At 41.1% G+C, this 27,483-nt stretch overlaps 3 protein-coding genes and 1 long non-coding RNA gene across 7 annotated transcripts in view; 2 read left to right on the forward strand and 2 right to left on the reverse strand.

The window, feature by feature from the left end:
* Positions 1-2,458: 2,458 nt before the first annotated feature.
* LOC143151010 (microtubule-associated protein 1 light chain 3 alpha) lies at positions 2,459-4,805 on the reverse strand. 3 transcript variants are annotated; one of them, XR_012993218.1, is made up of 5 exons: positions 4,594-4,798; positions 4,077-4,239; positions 3,823-4,006; positions 3,383-3,723; positions 2,462-3,077 (listed from the first exon to the last, which is right to left on the reverse strand). XR_012993218.1 is itself a non-coding variant. In XM_076319718.1 (4 exons), the coding sequence occupies exons 1-3, from the start codon at positions 4,634-4,636 to the stop codon at positions 3,844-3,846; spliced, it is 369 nt and encodes a 122-aa protein (XP_076175833.1). In that variant the 5' UTR covers positions 4,637-4,798; the 3' UTR covers positions 2,459-3,723; positions 3,823-3,843. The 3 variants fall into 3 exon arrangements, 2 of the variants coding, with proteins under 2 accessions (XP_076175833.1, XP_076175834.1); XM_076319718.1 differs by having other exon boundaries at positions 2,459-3,723; XM_076319719.1 differs by lacking the exons at positions 2,462-3,077; positions 3,383-3,723 and having other exon boundaries at positions 3,819-4,006; positions 4,594-4,805.
* Positions 4,806-5,237: 432 nt separating this feature from the next.
* Positions 5,238-27,483, forward strand: part of LOC143151104 (uncharacterized) — a 67,279-nt gene continuing 45,033 nt past the window's right edge. Inside the window, exon 1 of the long non-coding RNA XR_012993236.1 lies at positions 5,238-7,081. This is a non-coding gene — a long non-coding RNA (uncharacterized LOC143151104). The remainder of the gene's footprint in view (positions 7,082-27,483) is intronic.
* The window catches only part of LOC143150928 (dual specificity tyrosine-phosphorylation-regulated kinase 2), a 43,941-nt gene continuing 24,503 nt past the window's right edge, over positions 8,046-27,483 (forward strand). For both annotated transcript variants that reach the window (XM_076319534.1, XM_076319535.1), the window contains exon 1: positions 8,046-9,171. In XM_076319534.1, coding sequence (XP_076175649.1) covers positions 8,080-9,171 — 1,092 coding nt within the window. In that variant the 5' untranslated portion in view covers positions 8,046-8,079. The remainder of the gene's footprint in view (positions 9,172-27,483) is intronic.
* Positions 18,779-22,232, reverse strand: LOC143151417 (uncharacterized). The gene is made up of 3 exons (XM_076320516.1): positions 22,225-22,232; positions 21,750-22,107; positions 18,779-19,396 (listed from the first exon to the last, which is right to left on the reverse strand). Exons 1-3 carry the CDS (start codon positions 22,230-22,232, stop codon positions 19,172-19,174), a joined length of 591 nt encoding a protein of 196 aa, XP_076176631.1. The 3' UTR covers positions 18,779-19,171.

A 27,483-nucleotide genomic window follows, 5' to 3' on the forward strand; every position in this document is an offset into this window, starting at 1 on the left:
TATTTTGTCGTTTTACAGGTACAAACGTTACTGTGTAGAAATTTCTTGCTCTATGTGTGTTATTCTATCGTATACTTTTTTTTTTCTTGCAACGGACAAAACTTAGAACACTAATTTCTGGTTTCCATCAAACTTCAGTTTTCTAAGAACTGATTCATGTCATAAGTATTTAAAAATGTTTCTTAACATTATCTAAAATTAATAAAAAGTTCAAACCTTTACAAAATAAAGAATGGGAAAATCTTTTAACTGATATTGATTTTACGTGCAATTTATTTTTAATAATACCGATCGCACAATACTCGTAATAATTACTATTAAAAGATTATCTTGATTAATCGTATACTAAGATACGAGAAATAATATTTTATGAACGTAAAATAGATACAAATCGATTTGAACACACATCAATACGTATATATATATATATATATATATAAAATGGAACTTTATTTATAAACAAATTTTTTAATTTTGTTTTCATTTCCATAATTAATGTCATTGTTATGCCCAGAAGTACCAAAAAATTGAAAACTAAATTATCGATTTAAAATTATGTACAAATATTAATATTGTAGATTATATGGAAACGCGATAATAATTTTATGTATCCTTGATCGAAGTGATTTGACGATTTAGTTTATTAAAAATAATTATTTTATTTTTGTCAGTTAAATTATGTACTACCTTTTAAATATACTACATTGCCTTATAACCTTTCGAGTGGTCATTCCTAGTCAGCTAGAGACTTCTTGGAACAGCATCAGTGAAGAAGAATAGTCACTCGAGAGTAATTATTTCTATACGACCGGACTTCACAGGTAAAGGTCGCTCGTGGGTCCGAAGGTTACCTCCTACCTACTTGATCACCGCATCGACACAGATTTAACTCGTATCCTACTCGTTGCGTTAAATTGCATTACTAATCACACATCATTCTTTTTTTTTCTTTCAACTGTTATCATTTTTAATTTCTTCATTGTTTTACGCATCACACTATAAGAATTTGCAATGACGTCACCATTTTTGTTCATAATGATAACAAACAATTTTATATATTTTTGTTAAAATTAAAAAAAAAATATTTCTGATACATTTTTTCTTAATTTTCAATCGTTCTAATCAATACTATGATAAAAAAATTTGATCACTTATTTCTGTTTTGAAATGCACTTTAAATACTGTGCTTAAATCAAATGTTAAATAAAAACGTACGATTACTAGAAAAGTCACCTGTGTAGCATACAAATAAAATCATTAACAAAGCGATCTTATTATCGACAGAACGCGCGATTGCATGATGGTAATGTCAAAATATCACACGATTATTGTACTGTCGTTAAGCGAATGTGATCTTTTATTTACTAACATTCCATATTATAGAGAAGATACAAACATTTTGCACTGTGTAACGCACTAAGCGGGACGTGCACAGATTGGTACGACGTGGGCGAGCCATCGTTCGGGATTTCATGTATCATTATCGTAGGACGGGTAACGAAAAGCTAAACAAAGGTAAACAAGTAATTCTTGTGTAGACTTACCTTTATTATTAACAACGACGTCTGATCTGACTACGCGTCATTTGGACAGTTCATAGCAACAACTAAGCTTCGTCAACCATCCGTGGGTTAGAGTTCATAACCTCTTCTAACCTTTACCTTTCCTTTGCCTCTTTCCCCCCCGTGCCTAACCCCACCGCTCACCTTTATACCCACCCGACATTGCATTTACTGGCATCGATACGCGGTTCCATACAGATATACAATTTCAAACCTGTAGTGTAGAATTTGTACGTCGCGCCCAGTTCTCGGCAAACTTGAGAACTGTTTGTAGGAAGTATCGCCATGATGGGAATGGAAGTTGCCATGTTATCATTGTTTTTGTTTAAATTTGTTCTTTATCCGATTAAATGAAAGTATGAAAAATTGAATGATTTTTTAAATATTAATTTTGCTATATTGCACCGATAACTTAATAATTTGAACGTACTAAACATGCAAATGATGCAATCAATCATTTCAAAGCATAAAAAACAAATTCTAATAAAAAAACATTGTGTATTGCAAAATTTATTTATCGCAAATAATTTTGTATGCAATATATGTAGTACATAAGTCATTGTATAAGTATTAATAAAGCATATCATACTATGAATATCCATAATAGCATTACTAATGTTGTATATATTATTATTATTATGCATTTATCATTATTGATAATAACATTTACCTAAGAATTAATAAAATTCTTATTTTATTATTGTATCACTAGTAGATCATTACAGATATTAAGTAATATTTGCAGAAATATTGTTATTTTTGTTAATATTCATTTATAAAGTTTAATATAACCAAATTAGATCCTAAATACTACAAATAAAGTTGAAAGACAATTTATTGTCTAAAATTACTTTAAAAAATATACTAATAATAATATAATTTTAAAATGTCGAATATAATTAAATTTAATTGGTAGATAACAAAACATAAAATTGTATAATTATATGTTTTTTGAATATTTGCTCATTACAACTCATAATATAAAATACTGTAATTTATTTACATTGATAAACAAAGTTCGTATTAGAATGTTAACATTAACGAAATTAGTCAAGTCAAACATTCTCTTCTACAATTGGGTTTTTAAGTCTTGTAGATTTGTCTTATTGGTACAGTAATCAATTATATTCATTAATCGTAATGCCAGGTACTTTTGTTTCTTATTTAATTTACTTCTATGAAAATTAAAGACAAGTGCGCTTAGAACTTTGAAAATTTAAGATGTAATTCAAAATAGTAATTTTCACAAGTTATAAATATACAAGATAGATAGCACAAGATATTAATGACAATTTTTATCTAAATGAAAGTTCACAATAGTGTCATAGTCAGTAAAATTGATTAAAGTCTAATAACACATCACATACCAATATACGTTGCATATTGTGTAATTATACACACGAACACTTTCAATAATATTTCGGTATCTTTGAATAAGAACAGATCTTGCTCTACCAGTTATTTTCATTTGTAGGTACCATTCTGAATAATGAAAAACATTTTTCCTTTTGTCACCTAAAATTTCATATATCTACTAAAAATTTGAATCCTTTACTGTATTTATAAGCTATAACACACAAACGTGATAACTTTTTATACATTTTACATAAAATAAAAATAAAGAAATAACGTTTGATTCCAGTTTTGCTTGTAGATACAATGCACAATTTGTCAAGTATAACTGGCCACTACTCGTACTGTAATATTTATACAATAGTATTTTTTTTCATACATGTTTAAAATTTATTACATTCATAAGACGTATATGAAAATGAACAAATCGAATTTAAAGATACTGGTTGCATAGGTAATTTTCTTACCTATTAAGAATGATTCCTTTAGATATGTTTAACGCCTCATTGTTGTAGTTTGTCATGGTTTAAAATAATAAGTTCTGTCATTAATAACAAACTAAATTAACTTTTAACATAAGTATGATTGATGCATATGCCAAAGGTCCAAAGCACCATAATGATTTTATACACAAGTGTCAATTGTGATTGTTCTGTTAATTATTTCAGCAGGTACTGCAAGTCGATCACAAAGATTCTGCATATTCGGTTAAAGACAGATACAAGTAACAGCAGATCTAAAGTCCTTTCTAAGGGTCCTTAAAAATATTTAGCACATAGTATATCCCCAACAAAAAATTTGTTTTTACCTATAAATTTGAATACACAAAGTACATTATAATTACGCTACTCTTATATACGATTAGCATCAGTGAAATTAATCTTCTTTTGAAATTATCTAAACTTACTTTTACACTATATTGATGCATTTAATGTCCAAATACTTCTTGGGCAGCAAATACTATGTAAAGAAAGCCATCTTCGTCTTTTTCTCTTTGATAAAGTTGTGCCATAGTCATACTACCACTTGCCATACTTCTTTGGTTTATTAATAGAAAAAATGCTTGCGTCGGGTGAAGCTGTAGCTTACGTCTGTTGATTATCATTATCATTAGTGAAATGAAAATATTTGTAATACATTATAGAGTATATTAAATCATACCGAATTATTTTGATAAGTTCTGCTACCGTTAAATAATCTGGTACCAAAAATTTAGACTTGTCCAATATAGGTAATTGTTTTTCACTGTAATATCGTTCAACAATAATAGGTACTTTATTCGGATAATGTTCTCTAATCAATTCTACATCAGCAACTCGTTGTGCTAAAGTTTTAAAAAGTTTCCAATACATTTCAATATTTATACATTTGTAACATAAAAATTAAAACAGCTGATACTACACAAAAAAAATTAATACCAATAATACTGTAAGTATTATATAACTTATACATATTAATTAAAATTAATAATAAGCGCACTCATTAGGAAATAAACGATTTTCTTTTTAAAAATGTGCGAAAATATGTAGTTTGAATTATCAGTAAAATAAAAGTTTACTATACTGTAGAACAAGCAAAACATCGCATAGGAATACGTAGTTCGCTTGTACTTTGTTCAGTTTTTGTTTAATATCACCTATATAAGACATATACCTAACGTAATAGAAATTATACTTACCGAACGAACGTGTTTCTTTAAACGTCTTTGGCGTTAAACTCATCTTGGTTGCACTATCAGTTACTGCGACGTATTCTACACGATATCAGCTGTAAGCTTATGAAAGTATTCTTGACGGGTCAAAATAACGCCTGTCGCTGACTGTTTAAAGCTTAGGTTAGGTTCTGTGAACACTAATGATAACATATGTTCGTATTGCCAAGTGCTGCCCTCTTAGAACTTTGCGATGGTTTTGTATTCGACCACACCAATTCTTCCTTCATTGTCTCTTCGAAAGCGAATCTTTGTCATGAATTACATAGTAGAAAGAGAGGAGCCGAGGAAGTAATAGAAATACAACTTCTGCATGCGAGTAACATCATTACACGGAATACACATATTTTCAATTCAAAAGGAGAACACTATCACAAAAGATAGACTAATATAAACGATTTAGTTTTCAACGAAATAATATAAAGTAATTTTATCGGTTTCGTTCAGTGAAAAAGCCAGGAACTAACCTGTTGTAACGGATAACCATCTAGGTAAAGTGTTGCAGTCTATGACCTCCCCTTGGCTTCGAAACAGGAATACGTGTGGACATCTGTGCGTGCGGCAAGCACAACCGTCGTGTACGTGAGAGTGCATGCGTGGGTGTCGCAGCAGGCGTTTCTTTATGAATAGAGAAATAGTGCTCGCGCCTTGAGTGCTTTGTGAGTCGGTGAGTGTGAATTTCTCAGTGAAAATTTGTGCCGGAATTAAATAAAAATTATAGTTGTTACATGCAGCATGAGAAGCGTACCGACCACTCATCGGAGTTGAACGTGCAACTTCGTTAATGCACGCACGCTAGACAACCGAGGAAGGGGAAGGGGCAACAAAAACACCTGTATACTAAATATATAGACGCATAGAAGACACTGCAGGAATGAAAGACAGTCGCGTCTCGATAATCGTGAAAATCACGATGGAGGGGTCTTTACCACCGGAAGCGTCGTGCTACGTCGCCTAACCGTGAAGATCCGTGAAGATTTCTTATATTGCGCCGCTTTTGTTCGATTTTAAGGGCCGAAAACTAAATACACGCGAGATTGTGCATCAGCCAGTTAGTCTGGCCGTTCATCCGTTTGCCTGGTCGTCTACCCCTTCTAAACCGTCCTGACACAACGTTTAACGGGGGGTACAAAAAGAATAAACATGGTGGCGGTGAGAGAGAGATAAAAGACACGGTGAGCGAGAGGAGGGAGAAAGAGAGTCAGCCAGCCAGCTAGCCAGCCAGCCAGTCAGTGTGCCAGAAGCGACGAACTTCGCCTCGTGCTGTCTTTGTTTCTATGAAAAAAATTCGTCGTTCCTGAACATCCACCCATTTTTGCATTTCTCTACTTTTACGAGAGTAAATCACTGAGAATACAAGTTACTCGATTAATGCTGGAAGAACATTTCGCTTGTAAACAGTTATCAAGGTGCGGCCACGTTCTTCGTGTTCGCGGTGTTTGCTTCGATTTTCATGCGTGCGGGGTCCACGACCGAGCGTGTGAGAAATTCAGTATATCGTCTGGCAACACGGTGGTTCGATTTCGGCTTCAAGCCGCCGCAGGGGTGATATGATATGTCGCTGCCGGTGGAATTCCGTATGATTCGATGCCGGTGACGACGACCATTCGAGATCGTTTTGCGAAGAAAGTTCTTTGAATTTGATATATATAATGTGATCAATCCGGCGACAAGTACGCGCGAACTATTGATAAATTCTCGACGCATGTAAATAGAAAATGTTTCGACGAATAACTGCCCGAGAAGACTTCAGAAGCTATTTTAATTAAAAATTATCCCGAATATCGTAAGTCTCGGGAAATGAAAAATTACGCTGCAAATCCTGTATTAAGAGGTACCCGTAACCGTGAAACGGAATTTCGTACGATCGGAGCGTGTGATCGCGAAAAGGTTATCAACGACGATCGAATGAATCTTCGTCGATGATCAGGAATCGTATTCGGCGAGGAGACGACGCATTTAACGATAAATATCATCGGATCTTCGCGACAAGTCGTCCGATCCGAATCGTATGGCGCTTCTGGTCAGTGATTATGCTTCGAGAAAGGTGAATCTGTCGGAGAGCGAGCATCGAAGCGAAGAACGACGAGCAATTTACAAAGTCTAAGATACTCGGAATTTCCATCGAAATACATATATTTCGCGAAGCAAAGGAAAAGGTTCAATGGAGCGAAGTGGTCAAACTTGGTCGGCCCGGTGCCAATAACCTCCGGTTAGGAGGTAGACAGTTTTCGCACGATGCGTTTGCCCTCGTGCACGATAGATTATAAAATTAGACGTTCGAAACCTCGCACGAAGGTAAAAGGAGCACATCGTTTCCATGCGGTAAAGAAGGTGGAGACACTGACTGGTGGTAACGAGCGAAGGGTCAAGCGACGAAGGGAATTAATACAAGTTGGATGAATAATTCCCAGGGGGGTAGACAGCTGTGCGTAGTCGGAAGTGACGTCAGACGGTGGGTTCATAGTTCCTCTTATTTTTCTCATTCGAGCGTTGTGGCCGTGCGGAGGGGTGCGTTCTCGTGACGACGAAAGCACCGAAAAAACCAAGACACACGGGGGCCGGTCACGCTTTATCATTGTCGCCAAGCGAATTGCGTCGCAATTTCTAGTCCGCTGCATTTACATCGAGAGCCCTTTTTTCTCGACAAATATTTTTAGACGATCGATTTTATTTCAAACCGCACGTGTGAGTCTTCACGCTTCACGTTTGGGATCGAAACACGTTCGAGTGGCTTCCAACACGAGCCAACGGACGACGCGCACTCATCGGGCGTACATCGGCAACCTGAAAGTCCGCTAAGGTCGCATCGGGGAGAGAAGCATTTTCACGCATTCATTTCGACACAGACGAGAACCAGACTGAAAGCATCGCGTTAAAACCGTTAGTCGATTAATTTATTTAAAAAGCGTAGAGCGCCACGACCTCACGTAACGACCGTGCGACAGCAGATCGACCAAGGTCGCTAACCGCGGTAAATTCACGGTGGATCCGCAAACTCTAGAAAATTTAAATAAGGCGAGCAATAACGATAGTGTTCAACTAGTGTTAACCTCAACGAACCAATATGTTTTTTATCCAAACGACAATACACTCTAACGCGTTAGAAAATATAGAAACCGGTATTACGGAGAGAAGAAGACGCTGAAAGGGGGCAAGATATTTTGCGTTCGATGAATCGAATTCTTCGTTATCGTAATCATCGGCACGAGTAATCGTCATCGAATGGTCGCGATGACCACCGCCGAGAAGGAATCTTAGATAGATGCGAGCACGGAACTGTGGCTCCCGCTCTGATAAGCCTTTTTCGATCTCTCTCGGTTTCGCTAACCCCCTTAACCCTCCTCCTGATCTCTCTCCGCTAAAAAATCCTAACCCGCCCACCCGAAAACCCCACCCCAACCCCCCGAAAAGAAAACTACACGCTTCTAAATCACCGTCAAATGGATACAAATGACTAGCTTAACGTTATCGGCAAGCACGATCGAGATGCCCCTGTCAAGACCGAATCCGTTCGTACCCGCGAGCGCAATCTCGACGCAGACATACATCTCGTCGAACGAGAACAATCATCTACCACCGTTGAAGGTTAGCACGCTCGCGTTGAAGCAGCCCACCGGTGAGTCGTCGCCTAGTCACTTGGCCCATTCCGGTCACATGGTCGGCACTCACCTGCCGAGCTTGAGCCTGAGCTCCAGCGCGAACAACAGTCTGCTCAGCCTCACCGGGAACTCCGACAGTTTGAACTTGAGCCTGAGCTCGTACACCAGTCACAAGTCGAGTCACAATTCCAGTCACAATTCCCACACGCAGCCGAACAGCCAATCGAGCACCGCACTCGTGAAGAATGGACGCGCGGACGGCGGTGGCTCCGGCGGTAGCGCCGGTGGTAAACCGAAAACGATCACCGTCACACCGGAACTGGTGATGAAGGTCTACGTGGACAAACTGACACCGTACGAGCACCGGGAGATCTACAACTATCCCCAGATATACTTCATCGGCGCGAACGCGAAGAAGAGGCCGGGCATAATCGGTCGACCGAACAATAACGAGTACGACAACGATCAGGGTTCCTACGTCCACGTGACTCACGATCACGTCGCGTACAGGTACGAGGTGCTCAGGGTGATCGGTAAGGGCTCGTTCGGCCAGGTTGTCAAGGCGTACGATCACAAGATGCACGAACACGTCGCGTTGAAAATGGTAAGGAACGAGAAAAGGTTCCATCGTCAGGCCCAAGAGGAGATCAGGATATTGAGGAAGCTACGGGAACAGGACAAGGACGACACGATGAATATCATTCACATGTTCGACTCGTTCACGTTCCGTTGCCACACGTGCATCACCTTCGAATTACTCAGTATTAACCTCTACGAGCTGATCAAGAAGAACAAGTTCCAGGGCTTCAGCATGCAGCTCGTTAGGAGGTTCGCGCACTCGTTGCTCCAGTGCCTCGACGCTCTCTACAAGAACAAAATCATTCATTGCGACATGAAGCCGGAGAATGTACTTTTGAAGCAACAGGGGCGCAGCGGTATCAAGGTAAGCTATTTTCCTCGCGTTTCGGCAAACCAACCCGCGCTAACACTACCATCCGGCTGGACACCAACCGGAGGAGATAGCTATAAGGTGAATATTACACGCGGATGAATTTCTAAACTGTTTTCAAATCTTCCCCCTTGAATGTTCCATGGTATTTTTAACGAACGTAGCTGCTCACTACTGTTTCAAATATTTAAGAGGTAACGTCTCTGGATTGTTCAAGAGGACGAACGTCAGGTATGGAAGAGACAGTCTCGTACAGTTTCTTACTTGTTCGTGTATCAATTAAGTAACGTAAAGTCGCTCGAGCAAGGCGATACGTTGATCGTTTCGAGCGGTGCGCGTGCGATTATTATTTTGTTCTTCGCGATGGAAAAAAGGTCTCCGTGACGCGCGCGATACACTCATCCCCGACCAGTCGTTGCAGATTACGTGTCTCGGACCGATGACACGCTTCCAAGTTGCACGTGCACCCTGAGAAACAATTTCGAAGAAGGTCACGGGAAATCGGCACGTAGTCGGGCTTATTTTTAGAAAACGATCGCGATCCAGGCACGGAATCGTATCGAGGACTCGTCGTTACTACGAACAATTTAAACGAAAGTTTTACGTATCGCGCAATGTCGCGAATGCGTAACCGGGTTGTAACTCGAAAGCGCAATTGACCCTTTACGGTCGTGTGTCTGCTCTCGGCCACCGCAGCGAGGAAGAACCGTACCAATACTTATACTTTGTTCAACCATGTATTAGTTTACACTTTCTCCGAACGAACCTGAATAGGTAGTATGTTGGAGACTGTTTTGAATGATACCACGCGATGGAGAATTACAAAATATAATTTTTACATAAAAACATTACGTTGAAACACATTGTCGTGTGAACACATATCTAAAGTTCGCGAAAGAATCTTGTTTATCCTTCGTAATCTTAAATGTTACGTATCGCTACCTTTTCCAAGGGAAATTAATTCCGATACGGTACGACACCCATGTCCGAATTCGATACGACCGCAAAGGGTTAAACGTCGTCGTTCTTCGTTAACGATTGTTCGAACTCCCGACCTGCGACATATCGAGGAACCGTCTTCGTGATTCGTTACGTGTTCGTAACCTTGAGTGACCTTCCACGTTGCAGGTGGTCGACCTTACCCAGAACGTTGTTCGATCACCATCGATCATCCATCGATGGTCTACCTAACGAGACATTTTTAGTTCTCGGTGTTTCGTAGCTTGTTTCTTTTTTTTTTGTCCATCTCTCCCTCTCTCTTTCTCCGTTCGAACCGATACTCGATACGTTTTGTTGCGCGCTCGATTGTTCGTTTCGAGACGAACCAGAAACTTTCGACGGGCAACAAACTCGTCGTTATCCCGAATATCGCAAGGCGTAAACAGAATAAGCGCGACAAGCTGGCTCGCGTGCTCACGGGTACGCTTATATACATAACGTGTGCGCGCGACGGTACATATCTATATGCGGGCACGTAAAACACGTATGTTTCGTGTTTACCTATACAGAGTGCTGGTGCACACACGTGGCCACGTACGCCGTGGAACACCGCGGAACCACAACAATGCGCGAAGATTAGCGTATTGACAAATGCAATCGCACACACCAAGTGTCCTTGTCCTTTGCAGTAAACTACGAGGGTACGATGCACACGTCCGAGCACCGACTCGCCGCATTATCTCGCCGGTCTATAGAATTTGCACGCAATATCGTGAACTTTCGACCAAAGCAGCTTTCCTCGCGACCTTGCGGGACCGAGCGCATTAAAGGTCTAGAGTTTGGTCGGTTCGATGTCGACAGCCCTAACGTATAATTGGACCGAATTATTAACAACGCGATGACCGTACCGTCCGTAAACCACTTAAAAATAACGTCACGCGAATATTTAACGGAATTGTGTTTCTTCCACCGATCGTGAAACGAAATTTCGTGTTCGTTCACCGATACGAGCACGGTATTCAATATAATTGGATCGGTCGAAGCGAGAACTCGAAATTGATAAATGACCTAGGGGGGGATTTTCAACGGGAAGGGAACAATTATTTTTCAACGAAAATATTACAGGCCATTCTTGGCGTAAAAATAGCGTTCCGTGAATTTTTAATAACGTTTCACCGATTGTGAAACGAAATTTTGCTCGTTCAACGATACGAAGATGGCATTACACTTTATTGAAACGGTCGAAGGGAAAAACTGAAAATTGACAAACGACCTAAGGGGGGATTTTCAACAGGAAGAGAAGTATTATTTTTTCAACGAAAAGTTATTATTACAGGCTATTCTTGGCATAAAAATAGCGTTCCGTGAATTTTTAACCGCACCGTGTCTCTTTCATTGATTTTGAAACGTTACATCGATCGTTCTTCGATGCAAAGATAGTATCGTACGTAATTCAACAGGAAGACGATTATTTAAGGAATTTCTTTCAACGAAAAGTTTATGTTCTGAGCTATTTTTAACCCAACCGAAATTGGCAAACTTGTACGACAAACTGATAAACGTACCAAGGGGTGGATTTACAACGGGAAGATGATTATTTAGGGAAATTTTTCAACGAAAAGTTCAAGGAACACAAACGTAAACTTTCGTTAATGAAATTTACCGATCTTCGAGTCTACTCTCGGCTTTCTTCTAACGCGTTACAATAAATATTTTAGGTGTGTTCCATGCTGCGATGCATCTGCTGTCCAAGCAAAGGTGTTTTTATGGTAGACACGATTGGCGCCGTTCCACAGATAGAAAACGGACGAAACAAACAAATTATTCAAGTATACGAGTGCGGCTATAGTCTCTACCGGAATAAAAAGTAAGAAATATATACATTGGAGAAAGTAGTGGCATTTTTATAAAAGGACTTCGATATTGAAGCAATTTCTTTTTTTTTTTCTTTTCTTTACTTTCGAGAGGGTTGAACAAGCGGTAGATTTACAGATATCGTCGTCGAGTCTTGTAGGGGCTGTAAACGTGAGTCATGTCGAAAAGTATGTTCGTGCAATCTGACACTCTCGCAAAAATATTCGATAATTTCGTCATTTTTGCGAATTTTTCAAATAAAATTTCCATACGTATTCTCGAACGGTTGAGCTTTCGAAAGAATGCAGAAAATATGCGCACCGTTATTCGAAGTGTGTTAATTTTGGTATTTTCTCGTTTGAAAATCTAAACTGCAAAAAAGAAAGATCAATTTACACATTTGAAATGGGAATTCTTCCTCGAAGCGTACGGTTCTCGAGTCTTTCGCTACCTGGGGTTCTTGCAGTTCGAATTGTCCGAGACTTCCGGTTGTAAACCACGCCCTTTCGAAACGTACTTATCTTTATTAGGGATCCGAGGACGCTTTGTCACCAATGTTTCCTGGCACGTACAATTGTACAGTTTAAATATACGACAGCTGAAAACGCATTTCGATATCGGTGCGTCCTTAACGAAAACAAAACTGTTCGTAGAAGATCAACGACGTTGAATCTTTGGTAAAGAACGCATATTTTTACGATATATTCTCCACGAATTAATCGATTACATTACATCCTCACGACAATGGTACAGCGTACCTGTAATCGGTAATTCAGGATTAAACGAAGGATCGTAAGTTCGTGTCAAGGTGTGTTTATATTTCTCGAGTTACGTTTCGTAAACACAGAGAGAAGAGACAGAGACACAAGAAGATTTGGGCGATGAAACTGTTACCCTTCGGTTTAGTCCGTAGAAGACATTGGAAAGCCCACGGATCGTGAGGTTACAAGAATTTTATATTTAACGATAAAATAATGAACGAAACGTGTGTCCGCGTTCGTCATCTCGTGTTGCACGAGTTCCCGAAAGGGAGTACGGCAACAAGTGCAGTAAATAACGCTTGTGTCGTTTATGGGGTTCTTTTATCGTCTGGTAGTGCAGAAAGTGGTTTGATCGATCTCGGAAGGGAAATTTTAATGTGGAAGATGAGCCACGGGACGAACGAACACAGAATTCGTAATCCGATGAACGAAACGAGGAGTATTGTCGGCGCGAGGAATGTTAGGAAATGCTAAACATGTAAAAATTATGTGTACATTCGAAGAAAATGGGAACGATGCCAAAGCTGAACGTACATATGACGTACGTATATACGTAGCTTCGTAGGTAAAATTAAAATATTACTTTAGAAAAATAAACACAATCTTATGGGACGATCTGATACTTACACGAACCTAAATAGTCTTCTCTGAATATTCCACCGGTAGATTTTCCGACCGTAAAACTTAATTCTCGATTGTGTTCGTTTTTTCTATATATTAAACACGGTTATATTTTGTACCGTTCAATTCTATACCACTGTACGATACGTGGAAACTATACTTATAATCCTATACACTCTTCGTGTTCATTTGAAACGATAAACAAGTACGTGCGCATAACGCTTCGATCGAGAAGTCGCGTTATTCCGTCGGGAGAGTCGAGAAATGAATTTTGCATTATTTTTTTTCTCCTTTCTTTTTCTTTCTTTGCGTATTATCGTTAGAACGTAAATTGATTCGATGACCCAACGGAGAACGCATACCGTCCGATATAAACTCCTCGCGAACTCGCGAACGTGATCCAGCTTCATTGCTACCCGGTAATAATATTCATCAAACGCACGGCTACTTCTTCAAACGCGCGGATCGAGCTTCAAGTATTATCGGATACATCGAATAAGGTCGCGAGAGGCAGCCAGGTATTGCGAGCCGATCGAGCCTCGTATCGAAATCAGCGATGTGTGAACCGAAGCCGAACACGGAAAAATAAGTCAGATTTCCGTGACACGTGTAAAGGGCACGGTGATTTTCTTGCCATTCAACTACGCCCCGTCTTCTTCTCGCGACGTAAAAAATTCAATTCGCCCGAAGAATTCGCGTCGACGAGGAGCAGGGTGGTGGGATGCCTGACAAATTTACTAAACATTTCTGGAACGTCGTATCGATATTTCAATGGAACATTACGCAACGTTCCGTCACCATGAATTTATGAATATTCAGCCCGCGCGAGTGTTTGATCGTTCTGTTTTCTCAATTTCCTGATATTTAAATGTCAAGCTTTAACACGCCTCTTCCCGAGTATTGTTTCGCCGTGGCACACGGAACGTCGGTTTTTCACACCGGGAGAATCTCCACGAGGAGCTTCAACTTTTTTTTCCATTCTTTATATTTAAATAATCGTATTCTCGGTCAATATTTCACTGTCGTCAACGCTGTTGACTTCACGCTGGGTCTCTCCTTTCCACCAGCGGAGGGTTTGCAAATTTCGTCGGTTTTTCCACAAAGTTTCGGACGCGTAATCGAGTACAGAACCCGCGTCGCGACGTTGCATTCGTCGTATCGATTTTTTCGTACGGAAGAATCTCCTTGAGGAACTCGAACTGTGCCATTCTTTTTTCTGTTTTACGTAATCGTGTTTTTCGTAGACTCGTATTCGTGCTAATCGAGAGACAATAGCAATCGAATCGAGGAATTTTTAGATAATTCCTTTTTCGTTCTCTGTAAATTCTAGTCTTGCAAATAGAAATTAAAAAAGAAAAACATGGATCGTTTCTTAGAATATTCAAGTATTCACGATCATTCCGACAATCACACAGATTGCACCTCTCGTTTGAAAAATATTTTAGCCGTCTCTTTTACTCCTCCACAGTCACCTAGATAAAGTTTGTCTCCTACTGAAAGATTAGCCTCATCGTACCATTCAAATATTGCGAAAATAAACTCAATGTCTTCGTTACGCCGCTACGGGAAAGAAAAAAATGTTCTGATAACGAAACGTGATAAAACATTCGTATACCGAGATATTCGGATAATGGGGTTTCGTATACGGTCCACCGTAGTTCGTTGTTGTCACCGGGGGACTTCTCTCACCTCGTTTCTTCTTTTCCACTCTGCTCGCGGAAGTTGGAAAATTTCCTTGGCTTTTTCAGAAAGTTTCCGACAGTAATCGAGTGCAGGACCAACGCGTTGCAGCATCCGTAAATTAGACGATACGAACGCAGAAGGGAAACATAACTAACGAGAAAATACTACGAGGACGTAGAACCCGGTCCCGTAGGAAACAGAAGTTTACGGACGATTTGTACGAGGAGGTAGGATTTAAGGAGCTGTATCCGTGCAATTTGTACCATACGCGCGGGGCGAGATGATGTAGGTACTCTGGATCAGGTTTTACAGGTACTCGCTAATGTTATGTATCGCGTCATAATTACTCTCCGGAGCTCCGTGTATTTTCGTTGCGTTCGATAACATCGGTATCGATGCTGGCTACGTGACTCGCGTTAACGTATATACCCGTTCACGAGGTTTTCAGTAACCCCTCGGTACTTCGTCTCGCATTCGTGTGAAAAATCACGAGTCGAACGCTTGTAAACGCTTACTCGTTATATCGCTGAGCTAACACGGTAAATTTTAACCGTAGACCCAGACACGAATTCACCACCGCGACCTCGACTTTTCTTTTTCTTTCTTCTTCGACAGTCGCAACCGTTCCACTGTGTTTTTTTTTTTTTTTCAATATTTCAAAGTGGTTACGAAAATACGTCCGAACGTTTCTGTCTCCGAATTTTATACTTCACCCTTTGTTTCGCTCCGTATTATTTTAGTCGTCGATCACTGGACCTCGTGCGAGGATGTTTATCCAGCGATCTCGTCGGCCGAGTTAACTCGGACGAGCGGTGCTCCTTTCGTCTCGTTCTTCACTTTCTTTGGTAATTGGTTCGTCCACTCGGGACTATTAGCGTGTCGCAATTTTTGAGAAATTAATTCAGGAAAATTTCCAAAGCTATTTCTCTTTGAGTCGTTTCAAACTATCTTTCCTGGAAGTAGATTCACTGTTAAGATTCATCGAAAATCCGTTTTGGAGTGGTCGACGATACCAACGAAGTTTACGTAGACTCGACTCGTGATTCTTTCGTTTTATCCTTTACTTTCTTCGTTAATTGGTTCACGGTCCCTGTAAAGACAGAACGGTTATTTAAATGTTGCAATTTTTGGAGAATCGTTTCCTTTGAAAAAATTTCAAAAAAGCTACCACATTCACCTCGAAATGCTTCGATCCATATTTCCCCGTTTCGGAGTTAGCATTACGATCGCTGGAAAATCCATCTCGGAGTAAGGTATTCCGTACGATGCAGACCTCGCCTAAACTCTGTTCGTCGTTCAAATTCGAGCGACAGCGGTTGAAGCCGATCTGACGTTTCCTCCACCGTACCTAATTATTGGAAACGAAGCAGAAATGTTTCCGTAGCAGTATATCTACTTCGATCTGTCGCGCGCGAGGAACCTAGGTACCCACGATCCCGTTTTCCAGTTCGAGTAACTCGCGGATGGTAATGAGATCGGGGTCCATCGGATTTTTCCGCGCGGTTCGCTTCGATTCGATAAAAGCGCGCAGGAAGTCGCATCGAACGAGTTCGTTTCCACCAAGGTTTCCACGGAAGGTGACGATTCACGATCCTCGTCGATCGATAACGAACACAAGGTATTCGTTATTGCTCGTTCGTTGATCGTTCGAATGGATATAATCTGGCGACCTTCCCGTTACTTATCCATTGATAAAAATAAATATTCCAAGCTCCGATTATACACGTAATAGTAACTTAACACTAGACTCACCGATGGTAAACGTATTGCTATTAGTATCGGACTACGTACGTATTTTCAAAGTTAGATGGGAAAAGAATATTCCACTCGTAATTAATTCACGAGTACCTTTACTTGTCCGTTTCGATAATTGTTCACGAATACTGTAGGCAAAGTCACCGTTAATAATTGAGTAATTCTAAAAAGTTTAAAATTCAAATTGGAATTTAAATATTACGTTCTTCTAGAGTGTAAACGCGTGTATGCGAAGTATATAAAAATGTTCCATTCCAGATTAATTTTACGTCTTGAAGAATTTTCTCGAGGCGTCGGTTTCTGGTAGCAAAGAAGCCTCGAGTGCAACGAGTTAACACTAGACTTACCAATGGTGAACGTATTTTCAAAGTTAGATGGGAAAAAGTATCCCACTTGTAATTAATTCACGAGTACCTTTACTTGTCCGTTTCGATAATTGTTCACGAATATTGCAGGCAGTCACCGTTAATAATCCACCAATTCTAAACAGAATTTCGAAACAGGTAAAATTGACTCTTTTGGTAGTTCCACTGTCAAACAATGCGAAAGAGTAACAAAAATTTTTAAAGAATCCACGGACGCGTTGTCCACGACAAACACACAAAAGGCTCGCGGTTTGCAGCTTTCAAATTTTTGTCCAGCCTTCGCGATCGCTCGAGTTTCACGTATCGTGCACCACAGGAACGATTACGTGTCGTTTTTTCAACAACTCGGAACGGAGGCGTCGTAGATTTCGCGTAGACCGCGATCGATGGAGACGGAGACCGAAGATGGCCAATTAATAATCGTATTGCTACGAACGGGGTGTCCTCAACGGGAATGCAAGAGCCATTGAACGGTCCATTACCGGTGGTTAGAGAAATAGCGATACCGGCGTTTAATCGCATCTTCCGCGTGAAAGAATCGGCAGGTATCGCGTCAGCGGTCGAAGTTCCGCAGAAAGTGGTTGCTCGAAGAACCGAGACGTCTCGACTTTTACTTTTTCTTCGTTTTTTCCTCGGATCGTGTCTGCCGGTGGAACGGTTCGTCGGTGGTCCGATGCTCCCGCGTTGCAACTCGTATTTTTCGATCATTAGCCGCGAGAGCCCACGGGTTAAATTCGCATTTTAGGCAACTCGTCCCGAAACGTTCCTCGCTCGGTTTTGCAACGAGGTATATTTACACTGTCACCGTTCCGCCTTAATGTAGGGTAACCTTTAAACGCATACGGTTGCGGAACTGCGAGATATTTATCTCCCGTCGAGGAGATCTTAACCAATTTAACGAATTTCCATCGCGCGGTGTAAATTAGCGAAATTGTTACTTTCTTGTGCGTATTTTTCGCGATGTGTTTACTCGGTGGGTAAACGCGAAGGAAAATTGAAATTTGAATCGACGAGGAACGGATTCGAAACGAGAGAGAAGTGAGAATTGTAATTGGAGAAGTTATTGACAAATATAGCAGACAGAGAGAGGACGTGTAGACGGAGGGAAGATCTAATCGTTGGTAACGATGCTGGAGAGATTTTGAGTAAATTATTGCGCGTACTTTTTACTATACGTATAGTTGATAGCGTGGAGTATTATATAAGGAAAGATCGTTTCTCGTTCAATGTTTCGATCGTTTTCATTATTTCTTTTGTAGATTTTTCGCGACGTTTCGGTAGGTTATCTTTGCGCGAAGGTTCTGTTACATTTTTAAATTGTATTTTCGGAAATTATTTTCTACATTCTACTAGTCGACCGTTCCTCGATTAACCGTTGGACAAAGATCGTCTGCTCAGACTTTGCACTGCGCGTATCGTACCGCCCTTTCTATCTCCGTCCGTATTCTCATCTCTATCGATAATCTTCCATTTTTCTATTTTTAAACTTTGGCTTTCATCCTCTCGCTATCATCGCGTAGCTCTTTTTCTCAAATCGTTCGTGCAACACCGAATAAACGTATTAGAAACAGAACAAATCGTAACGTCCCGAATTCGATACCAAATCCGTATAATTGTCCATAGAGAACGAAACAATGAACGAATAAATTGCCTCGGTGGATGTAACTCGAGGCACAAATGTTTGCAACAATACTCGAAAATACAAACGACAAAAATACTCCCGATACTCATCCGTTAGTGTTCACGAACCGGTGAAATATTTGCAACGAAACGGATCCTTTGTAGTTCTTATTTCGCTCCGTATTCGAGGAACGGATTAACTCGCGAGGATGAATTCTGATAAACGATGTATCTCTTCTCGCGAGCCGTGTTTTCAAAAATGTGTACCGGTTTCTTTTGAAGTTGACGATTCCAGCAGCGTCGTCGTGTTTTCTTCGGGAGCATCGGGGGGGACGTCGACCAAAAATAGACGCGGTTTTAGAGTCTCTGAAAACGGAAGTTCCACCTGGAACGAAATCACGGCCGGTATCGTTTCCCTCTCTCATCCGTGTCGCGTCTTGAATCGTCTCTGAGTAATTTTTTCGGTTCGTGAAATTGTGCGTAATTTTCGTGGTAGATTCTTCGGTAGATTTTTCGTAGTGGATCAGAAACGGGCCACCCTGTAGAGATGGAACGTGTTGGCTGGAATCTAGGTGGTATCGAGCTTCTCCGGAGTAGGTTGAACAGGCCTCGTCTCGCGGCCTAAAAGCGGAAGAAATGGAAATTCCACTTGGTGGTTGGGGAACTGATGTACGCGGTATTTCGAATATTTCTATTCTCGCCCGATTGTGGGTAGAAAAGAAAAAAAAAAAGAATTTTCTCGCCAAATTTTCAACGTTTTTCTCCCTGTTCGTTCCCGCCTCTCGAGAAAGAGGGAAGCATCGAATCGGAAGTATCGCTGCACGCGTGGGATAATTGAAACGGTACCCGCGATTAGATTAAAAGCCGGGGAATTTGTGCCGAGAGACGGTCAATTAATCGTAATGTTATTAAATCGAGTCCGGGTAAGGGTTCGTGAATTCGATACGAGCCGTAAGTACCTATTACTCGTAGTTACTCCGCGGATATTGGCGATATTGGTGTACACAGGCGGTGATGCGTGTCCGTGTGCAGGCACACGTAGCGAGATAAGCACGAGACCGATGCACGAGGTGCATGCGCACCGAGATGCACCATCCCCATCGTTGATAGGGATGCGTGCACACGTTCCCGATGACTCAATTTTCGGTTCTCGCGGCGTTACGGGACGAGGACACGGAACGTTATAATACGTTAAACGCCACGCCGGTTTTCTATACTTAACCCCTTGCGGTCGAAAGACGACTCTCAGTCGCCATAAATTTAGCACGGTAACACGCGTCCGAGCATTGTACCGTGAAAAATTGCAAGAGTTTCCCATCGAACGTTATACATCTCGCAGAATGTAAAAACGTACGAGATATCGAGAAAGTTACATCGAGTTTAAAAATTGTATGTAATCTTTGTTAAAAGAAATTTCGTCCAGCGACAGAGACGAGTTTTTATTCATCACGGATGAATCTTCGAGTCGAGTAAAGTGTCAAGAACGTTCTTAATATTTCTTCGAACCGTATCGTAACAATGTTCGCTAGTTTGTCGATGTTTCTGTTATTTTGTAGTATTACTATTGAGATTGATGCTATTGAAAAAATTCACTTTAGAGTTCGTTTCTTGCGAGCACTTCGGAGAATCCGTTGGTGACTCGGTAGCGCCGGTTCCCAGTGGCCACACCGTGACGTTTAACGTGTTAATGGTCGCGAGACGAGACACGAACGCACGTACGACGTGGGTATACACAGAGGAGGCGTCTCGGCGATGTTATTTCTTTCGATTGCAGTATGTTAATGGGCTGCACGCACTCGGGCCGGGACCGATAACGCGCAATGGGGTCAGAGCGATCGTTCACGGAGCGTTTGTCGACTTTATCTCGAAGCTCCAATAATACCGGGCCCGTGATCGGTGTGTACGTCTCGTTGGTTAAAAATAAAGGAAGGACGTTAAACGTGCGCGGTTAACGTCGCGGCCGGTGTTCCACGGGCGCCGATGGAAACGTGAAAGTGTTGCAAGGGATGCGCGATATCGATCGCGGCCCGCTCGAGATTTATCGTCTCTTTGGTCGTTCGCTTTCGGGGACGACAGAAGCGAGCCGCGATTATTGATAAGTGGCTTTCACTTTGCGCGTAGAACGACCGGGATATTTTTCAAACGAGCCACCCAATTTTAGAGACGTGTTCCGCGTACTTTGACGATGAAAGCGAGTCCGGGCGGGGATCTCGTGCGCGCTTCGAACGCGTGCATCAAAGATCGGTCGTTTCGCGAGTAGATCTCCGCGACGACGATGAAAACCGGTCCCCGCGTAGGCAGTGAAATGTTATCTCACCCTCGAGAATCGTAAAAACGCGAATTTCGGAGTTTTCATCCGCCTCTGTCCGTTTCGCTGTAGGGAACCTCGTGAATGTTTTCGATAACGAACTCGATGCGGGAAACTACTCGTATACAGAGAGCATTCACGTATTCGCGCGTGTATCACATTTTCCCTTCATTATAGTAAGTGGAACGTGCATCTAAATTTGGATCTCTCGTTTTAGAAACACCCTGTACAACGCGGACGGACGGTATTCCGGAGAAGTTCCTAAGAAATGCTATCAGGTGTAATTAAGGAAATTAATCGAGGGAGATTCTTATTGAGGTAGCTCCAACCGTTATAAAACCGAGGTTGATTAATTCGACTCGGAATGTATAATTATAAATAAATTACGAAAGGTACCGAGCTATGTGGAAAGATACCTTGCGCGCCGTGGTTGTGGATCATTTTCCAAAAGGAATTCGCAAATTGTGTTCGATAACCAGGAACTAAGAAAAATACACACGGGAAGGTATCTTATCATGAATTAATTTTACTGAAACGAATGTCGAATTCGTTCGTCCTTGCGCGGGTATTACGAATTATTTTTCTAAAACGAACGTCGAATTCGCGAACAATCGTTCGACGCCCAAGGACTGAGAAAAAATGCAACGTTTTTGGAATAGGATTTACCGCGTTGAGTCGCGGCAGGTGTTCCAGGTGTCCGTTGATAGCCACGGTCTTCAATAACGCGCGTTCGAGGTCTCCGTTGATAGCCACGGTCTTCAATAACGCGTGTTCAAGGTCTCCGTTGATAGCCACGATCTTCGATAACGTATCGTGTACACACCGTCGACGCGTTCGTCGGTAAAGTTCGCCCGGAACACACTTGCCGCATCTGCATGGAAATTGTTGAACGCGTAACTTTTCACCGGGTGCATCGCAGAAACGAAAGTTTCGCGGATCAGTGTTCGGTTTTAAGTTGCACGAACCTCTCGCGTAGTTCGATAGGCGATAGTCGCGTGTGTCCCGTCCGCAACTTCGGCGACGTCTGGATCACTTGGACAAATATTTCTATTCGAATATATTAATTCCATCGTGCAGGTTTGGCGTCTTAATGTTTCGTCAAGTCGCGTCTTGACGGTTATACCCTCTCTTTAACCATTACTCCCACATTGTACATCTTCACTTCCACAGACTAAATATAAGCGAGTCGGTCGCTCCCCAGGATCTATTTTTGAATTCGTTTCTACGACGGCCTTTCCCTTCTTCCGATATACAGGATGACTGATCCTCCTCCTCCTCCTTTTTCTCTTCTTTTTCTTCTTCTTCTTCTCCATCTGCTTCTTCGTTTCACTCGGTTCCGTTGCAAGGCCCTTGCTCCTTTCGCGTTTCGTTTGGAAACTTTTCGGTGGCCCCCGAGTCTCGGCCCGGTTCGACGGTGAAGTTCTCTCGTGACAATGGAGAGCGAAATAAAGGGTCGAAGGCTGTTTTAAGGGTCCGCAGGTACTCTCCCGGAAAGTGATTTTCGAAGTTCGTGAAACGCGGACAAGCCCGAGGACAATGCGAAGACGAGGTACCTCGGGCATACTCACGGTTGAAACCTCGTCCGATAGTTATTAGGCACTTAATTTACGCGGCGGGAAACGAAGATACGGTGCTACCGGCGACAGCCGACCAGCTGAAAACGTCTTAACCCTTCGCAGCCGGACGTTTTTGGGCCACGAACCCTGTGGAAACGTTGGGAAATGAAACGCCCGCCTCTGAAAACTATCTCATCGCGAATTCGAATCTTATTTTACGGAATTTCGACAATTTTTCCGGATATTTTCTCTTTCGTAATATTTTCTTTCCCTTAACCTTATATTTTCTTCGCCCTAATATTTCCTTGTCCTTAATATTTTCTTCTTCCAAATATTTCCTTTTCCTTAATATTTTCTTCCTCCTACTATTTTCTTTTCCTTATGTTTTCTTTACCTTAATATTTCTTTTTCTATAATATTTTCTTTTCCTTGTGTTTTCTTTACCTTAATATATTTTTTCCTATAATATTTTCTTCTCCTTGTATTTTCTTTACCTTAATATTTTCTTTTCCTCATGTTTACCTTAATATTGTCTTTTTCCTAATATTTTCTTTTCCCTAATATTTTTTCTCTCTTTACGTTAAACGTTTCGTTAACTGCACCTGGTTATCATTAACAACTGTTCGGTACTTTAGACTTTGTATCATTCAACAACAATATCATCCGATCAATTTTGCGACCGTTTTGAAATTTTCTTTCAAGATTAGCTCCAATTAGTTAATTCAAGACTCGAAACACTGGATGCAGTCGTCTTCATTGATTCTCACTTCGATACACTTTTTACTGTTTCGGTTCGAGCTTCGATCACTTTCGAAACCTTTGCACCCTCGTTTCGAAGTATCGTATTCAAACATTTTGGTAAATATTATATCGTCCGGAAAGTAATTTCGTTTTCCAAAATGGAGAGTACACAATTTAATAAAATGTTTATACACTCCAAAAAAATCGTGTTTCATTTTCACCAAAAAAAAAAAAAAAAACGAAACGACTTTCCGATACATATACGTGTAATATCATCGGTAATATGCAACACGTTCCAAGTAGATCGCGGAGGAGTTTCTCGCGTTTGTCTACCGAGAATTTACGTGATTGACGTGTTACGTAATTGTAGATAAAACGTTTTGGAAATAACTCTTCCGATCGTCGTAATATCGTGCGTAAATTACGACGAGAGAGATGACGGAAAAGGTCGCTCTATTTATTCTCGTGCGATTTCATTCCGGGACATTTTGTCCCGAAGCGATTCGAATAGCGGTGGTAGTCGTAATTATGCGGAAAACAGGATAAATATACTTAAATGAGGCACGGCCTAAATGCGATTGGCGAAGAGGCACAGGAAGGAGGCTCGAAGGCACACGAGGAAGATACACGAACTAGCGGGAGCTCGGTCGTAAAAATAGGGAACGAATAGGTTTCACTGTTCACTATTAATAGCCGAGTGCGTCGATACCACGACTCTAATCCACGATTCTGGTTTATCGGAAAGTTTACGTCACCAATTGGACGAAGCGTTGCAGTCTCGAGAATCGTTGTTAGCGATTTAATTCTTGCCCCCCCTCTTCGTGCACCATATTGGGAGCCACGATTATGTTTCACCGTTACGTATCTTCCTCCGATCTTTCAAATAGACTCGCCAAATTGCTTCTATAATTAACGGTCAATTAATAGAGGAAAAAAAAACGAAAAAGAAAAGAACAAAAAAGAAGAGAGAAAAGAAAAGAAAAGAAAGAAAAACAATACGATCGTTTAATAGTTCGAATGAACGAATTTCGCATGTTTTATTCATTTTATAGGTCTTCTTATTGAAGCCTTAATGAGCGCCGTAATGACGACAACCGGTACTTCGTTTTACGGTTTGTTACAGTATCCGAGAACGTGCGTGCCGCAGGTCAGTGGACTGTAATAAGTAAAAATAGCGGAAGAAAGTCGAGGAGAATAGCACCGAGTCGTTTCGGGATACTTCATCGTGTCGTTCCCCCGAACAGATTTTTGAATTATCGTAACAACGTTTCTTAGAACGTTGAGCGGGTCTCAGCGCGAGAACCGTTCTATTCGAGTTGACGAGACGCGCGCGCGGAAGCAACCTCGATATTTACTCCGCGTCGTTAATGGAAAAATGGGCGAAAGCGTGAACGCAAAATTGCAGCGTGTGGCTCGAACGACGGTAACGTCACTACGTGGTACCACCTTTTCCTAGAAAATTCGTTAACCCGTATCGTACGAGTCTCCTACGCTTTAATGATTGAAATCTTGCAATTACCCCGAGCTTTTTTTTTTTTTTCTTTTCTAGAGAAACATTACCGGTCGCTAAGGGGGAATTACGGAAATAATTTAACGATTGGAATAATTACATCGGCAACTTCGAGGGACTCGATAGAGCGATTTGAACACACGGGGTGGAAGAAACGTAGGAGCGTGTACGTAGCACGCTCGTGAAAATAGACAAACAATGTCCCGGTTGACACAGGTCCGCGAAACAGGTCCTGTCGCAGATAAGGCGAGATAAAGTGGGGTATTTATTTGAAGTTACATCTTTGTTTTGGGTTTCTACGAAAGGTGGTACCCCGCGACTACCTCAGATAACGTAGACCTACGAACGTTTCGGAAACGAGCACGAGGTTCGCTTAGAATTATTTATTTTACGAGCTTTTTGCAATTCCCGTTTCAAATCACCTCGAGTGGCCCGTTGGACGTTGATCGAACATTTTTGGTATATTTTCGTAGCCGTGAGTACTATTCTCTCGGAACACTCTACGAGTACATTACCGGTAAACAGATGTCCTTTTTCCGACGAAGAGTATCTTTATCGTTCGCGTACGATTATAAAATCCACATTTCGGTTGGAAATCTACCGGTGCGATTTGTTCATTTATTTATTAACTTCTCCGTGCGTAATTTCATCGAATAACAATTCCAAATATTACGAAGCGTTTGTCCGTACGTTAACCACTCCGTGCGTAATTTCATCGAATAACAATTCGAAATATTACGAAGCATTTGTCCGATACTGTGCGGACGTTTATTGTAAATTTCGAATAATTAAACTGGGAGGAATTTCTGGTACTTTCGTAACACCATGATCGTTTCTCGTTTCCGTTTTTAAAATATTAAGAAAGTATCAAACATAGTAAGCTCGATTGCATGTTATTACATAGAACGCAAGGCTCGCTGAAATAAAAACACGCTCGAATAAACCAGTCGAGGTATACATGTATACATATACAAGTATACATATACAAGGTATATATGTATACATATATACAATCCTCTGATTATACGTTTAATTTCGCGATAAAAACTAGTATAATTTCGCGATAATCCGGCGCGATTCGGCGACAACTGTGTTTCAGATAAAAATAAATAATACCGTGCGACTCGATCGGCCGTTTAACGATAAAACGAAACGAACTACCGACTTATCGATTATACAAATGTCCCGTTTAATTGCCGCTTCGGCAAAGGAGCAATTTGTAGTCTATATTTTAAGGCGCGTGCGCGGTATATTATTTCATCGTTACACGTTCGCAGCTCGATGAAAACTAACCGACTGACGAAACAAATGGGGAACAATTTCGAATCGCACGCGATCGATATCGTGGAATTACATCGACGTAAATAGATACTTTCGTACATAAATTCCTACGGAGTAATTCTGGAGGTACACAACCGTTGGCTTTATTCGAATTTGCCACGGAAGATGTACACGTATATAAATATATATATACAGAAAATCACGGGTTGGAAATTATTCGAGTTTTGTTCGTCCATCGTACAAGAATTTCGTCTTACTCGTTCGCCTCGATTCCACGGAATTGCCCGGAAGACCCGAAGTATCTCGTAATTGTTTCGGGCAACGTGTAATTTAAAAGCCATTAAGATGTCCGTCTGTGCAAATAAGATGTGACTTAAGATTCAATAAGCGGTCGCGCCTTACTGTATCGTTATTTAGTGTGTTCCAGCGCTGAATGAACCCGGTTCTCCTCATTGTTCCGCGGCTAATTGAGCTGCGCCCACTCGAAGTGTTGTTACACGAGCGATAGCACTTCCGTGGCGCTTAAATCAGAACGTAAAGTGGTCACGTAAACGCGTTGCACGTGGTTTCGAAGGCTTCCACGGTCATTTTTACAGTTAGATCGTTTAACGAATCGGCGTTACACGGGCCGAACGAACGCGCTGGCTAGTTTTCGACTGGTCTGCGCGGAACAATGGCGTTCGAGCGTGCACGGGACCGTATGGAAAATACGCGAGGAAAAATTCACGGGGCGATCGTACCGCGATTACGTTTACCCCTGTACGTTGCATTTTCCAACGTGTACGGCCATGTTTCTTCGGCGAACGCTCCTGGAATCTCAATTGTTGTAAAAGTTCGGATTACGATATACTTGGTTTATTATAATACGCAGGGATCTCGGGTATCTGTTGGATTGTTTCGTTCTCCAAAATTGGGAATATATGATTCAATAAAATTGATCAGGGTATCTATCTGGTTGTTCGAAAAGTCGTTTCGTTCTCCAAAATGGAGAATATATGATTGAATAAAATTGATCAGGGTATCTATCGAGTTGTTCGGAAAGTCGTTTCGTTTTCCAAAATTGAGAATATATGATTCAATAATATTGATCAGGGTATCTATCGGGTTGTTTGGAAAGTCGTTCCGTTCTCCAAAATGGAGAATATATAATTCAATAAAACGTTCATACGCTCTAACAAAATCTTGTTTCATTTTCACCAAAAAAAAAAAAAAAAATGAAATAACTTTTCGAATAATTCAACAGTAATACAGTGATCGAATTTTACGACGAACAGTGTGGTGTGTGCTTTTCTCGATTCTCGGCCGGTGACTG

This window comes from Ptiloglossa arizonensis, chromosome 9 (assembly GCF_051014685.1).
Source record: "Ptiloglossa arizonensis isolate GNS036 chromosome 9, iyPtiAriz1_principal, whole genome shotgun sequence".
Classification (NCBI taxonomy): domain Eukaryota; kingdom Metazoa; phylum Arthropoda; class Insecta; order Hymenoptera; family Colletidae; genus Ptiloglossa; species Ptiloglossa arizonensis.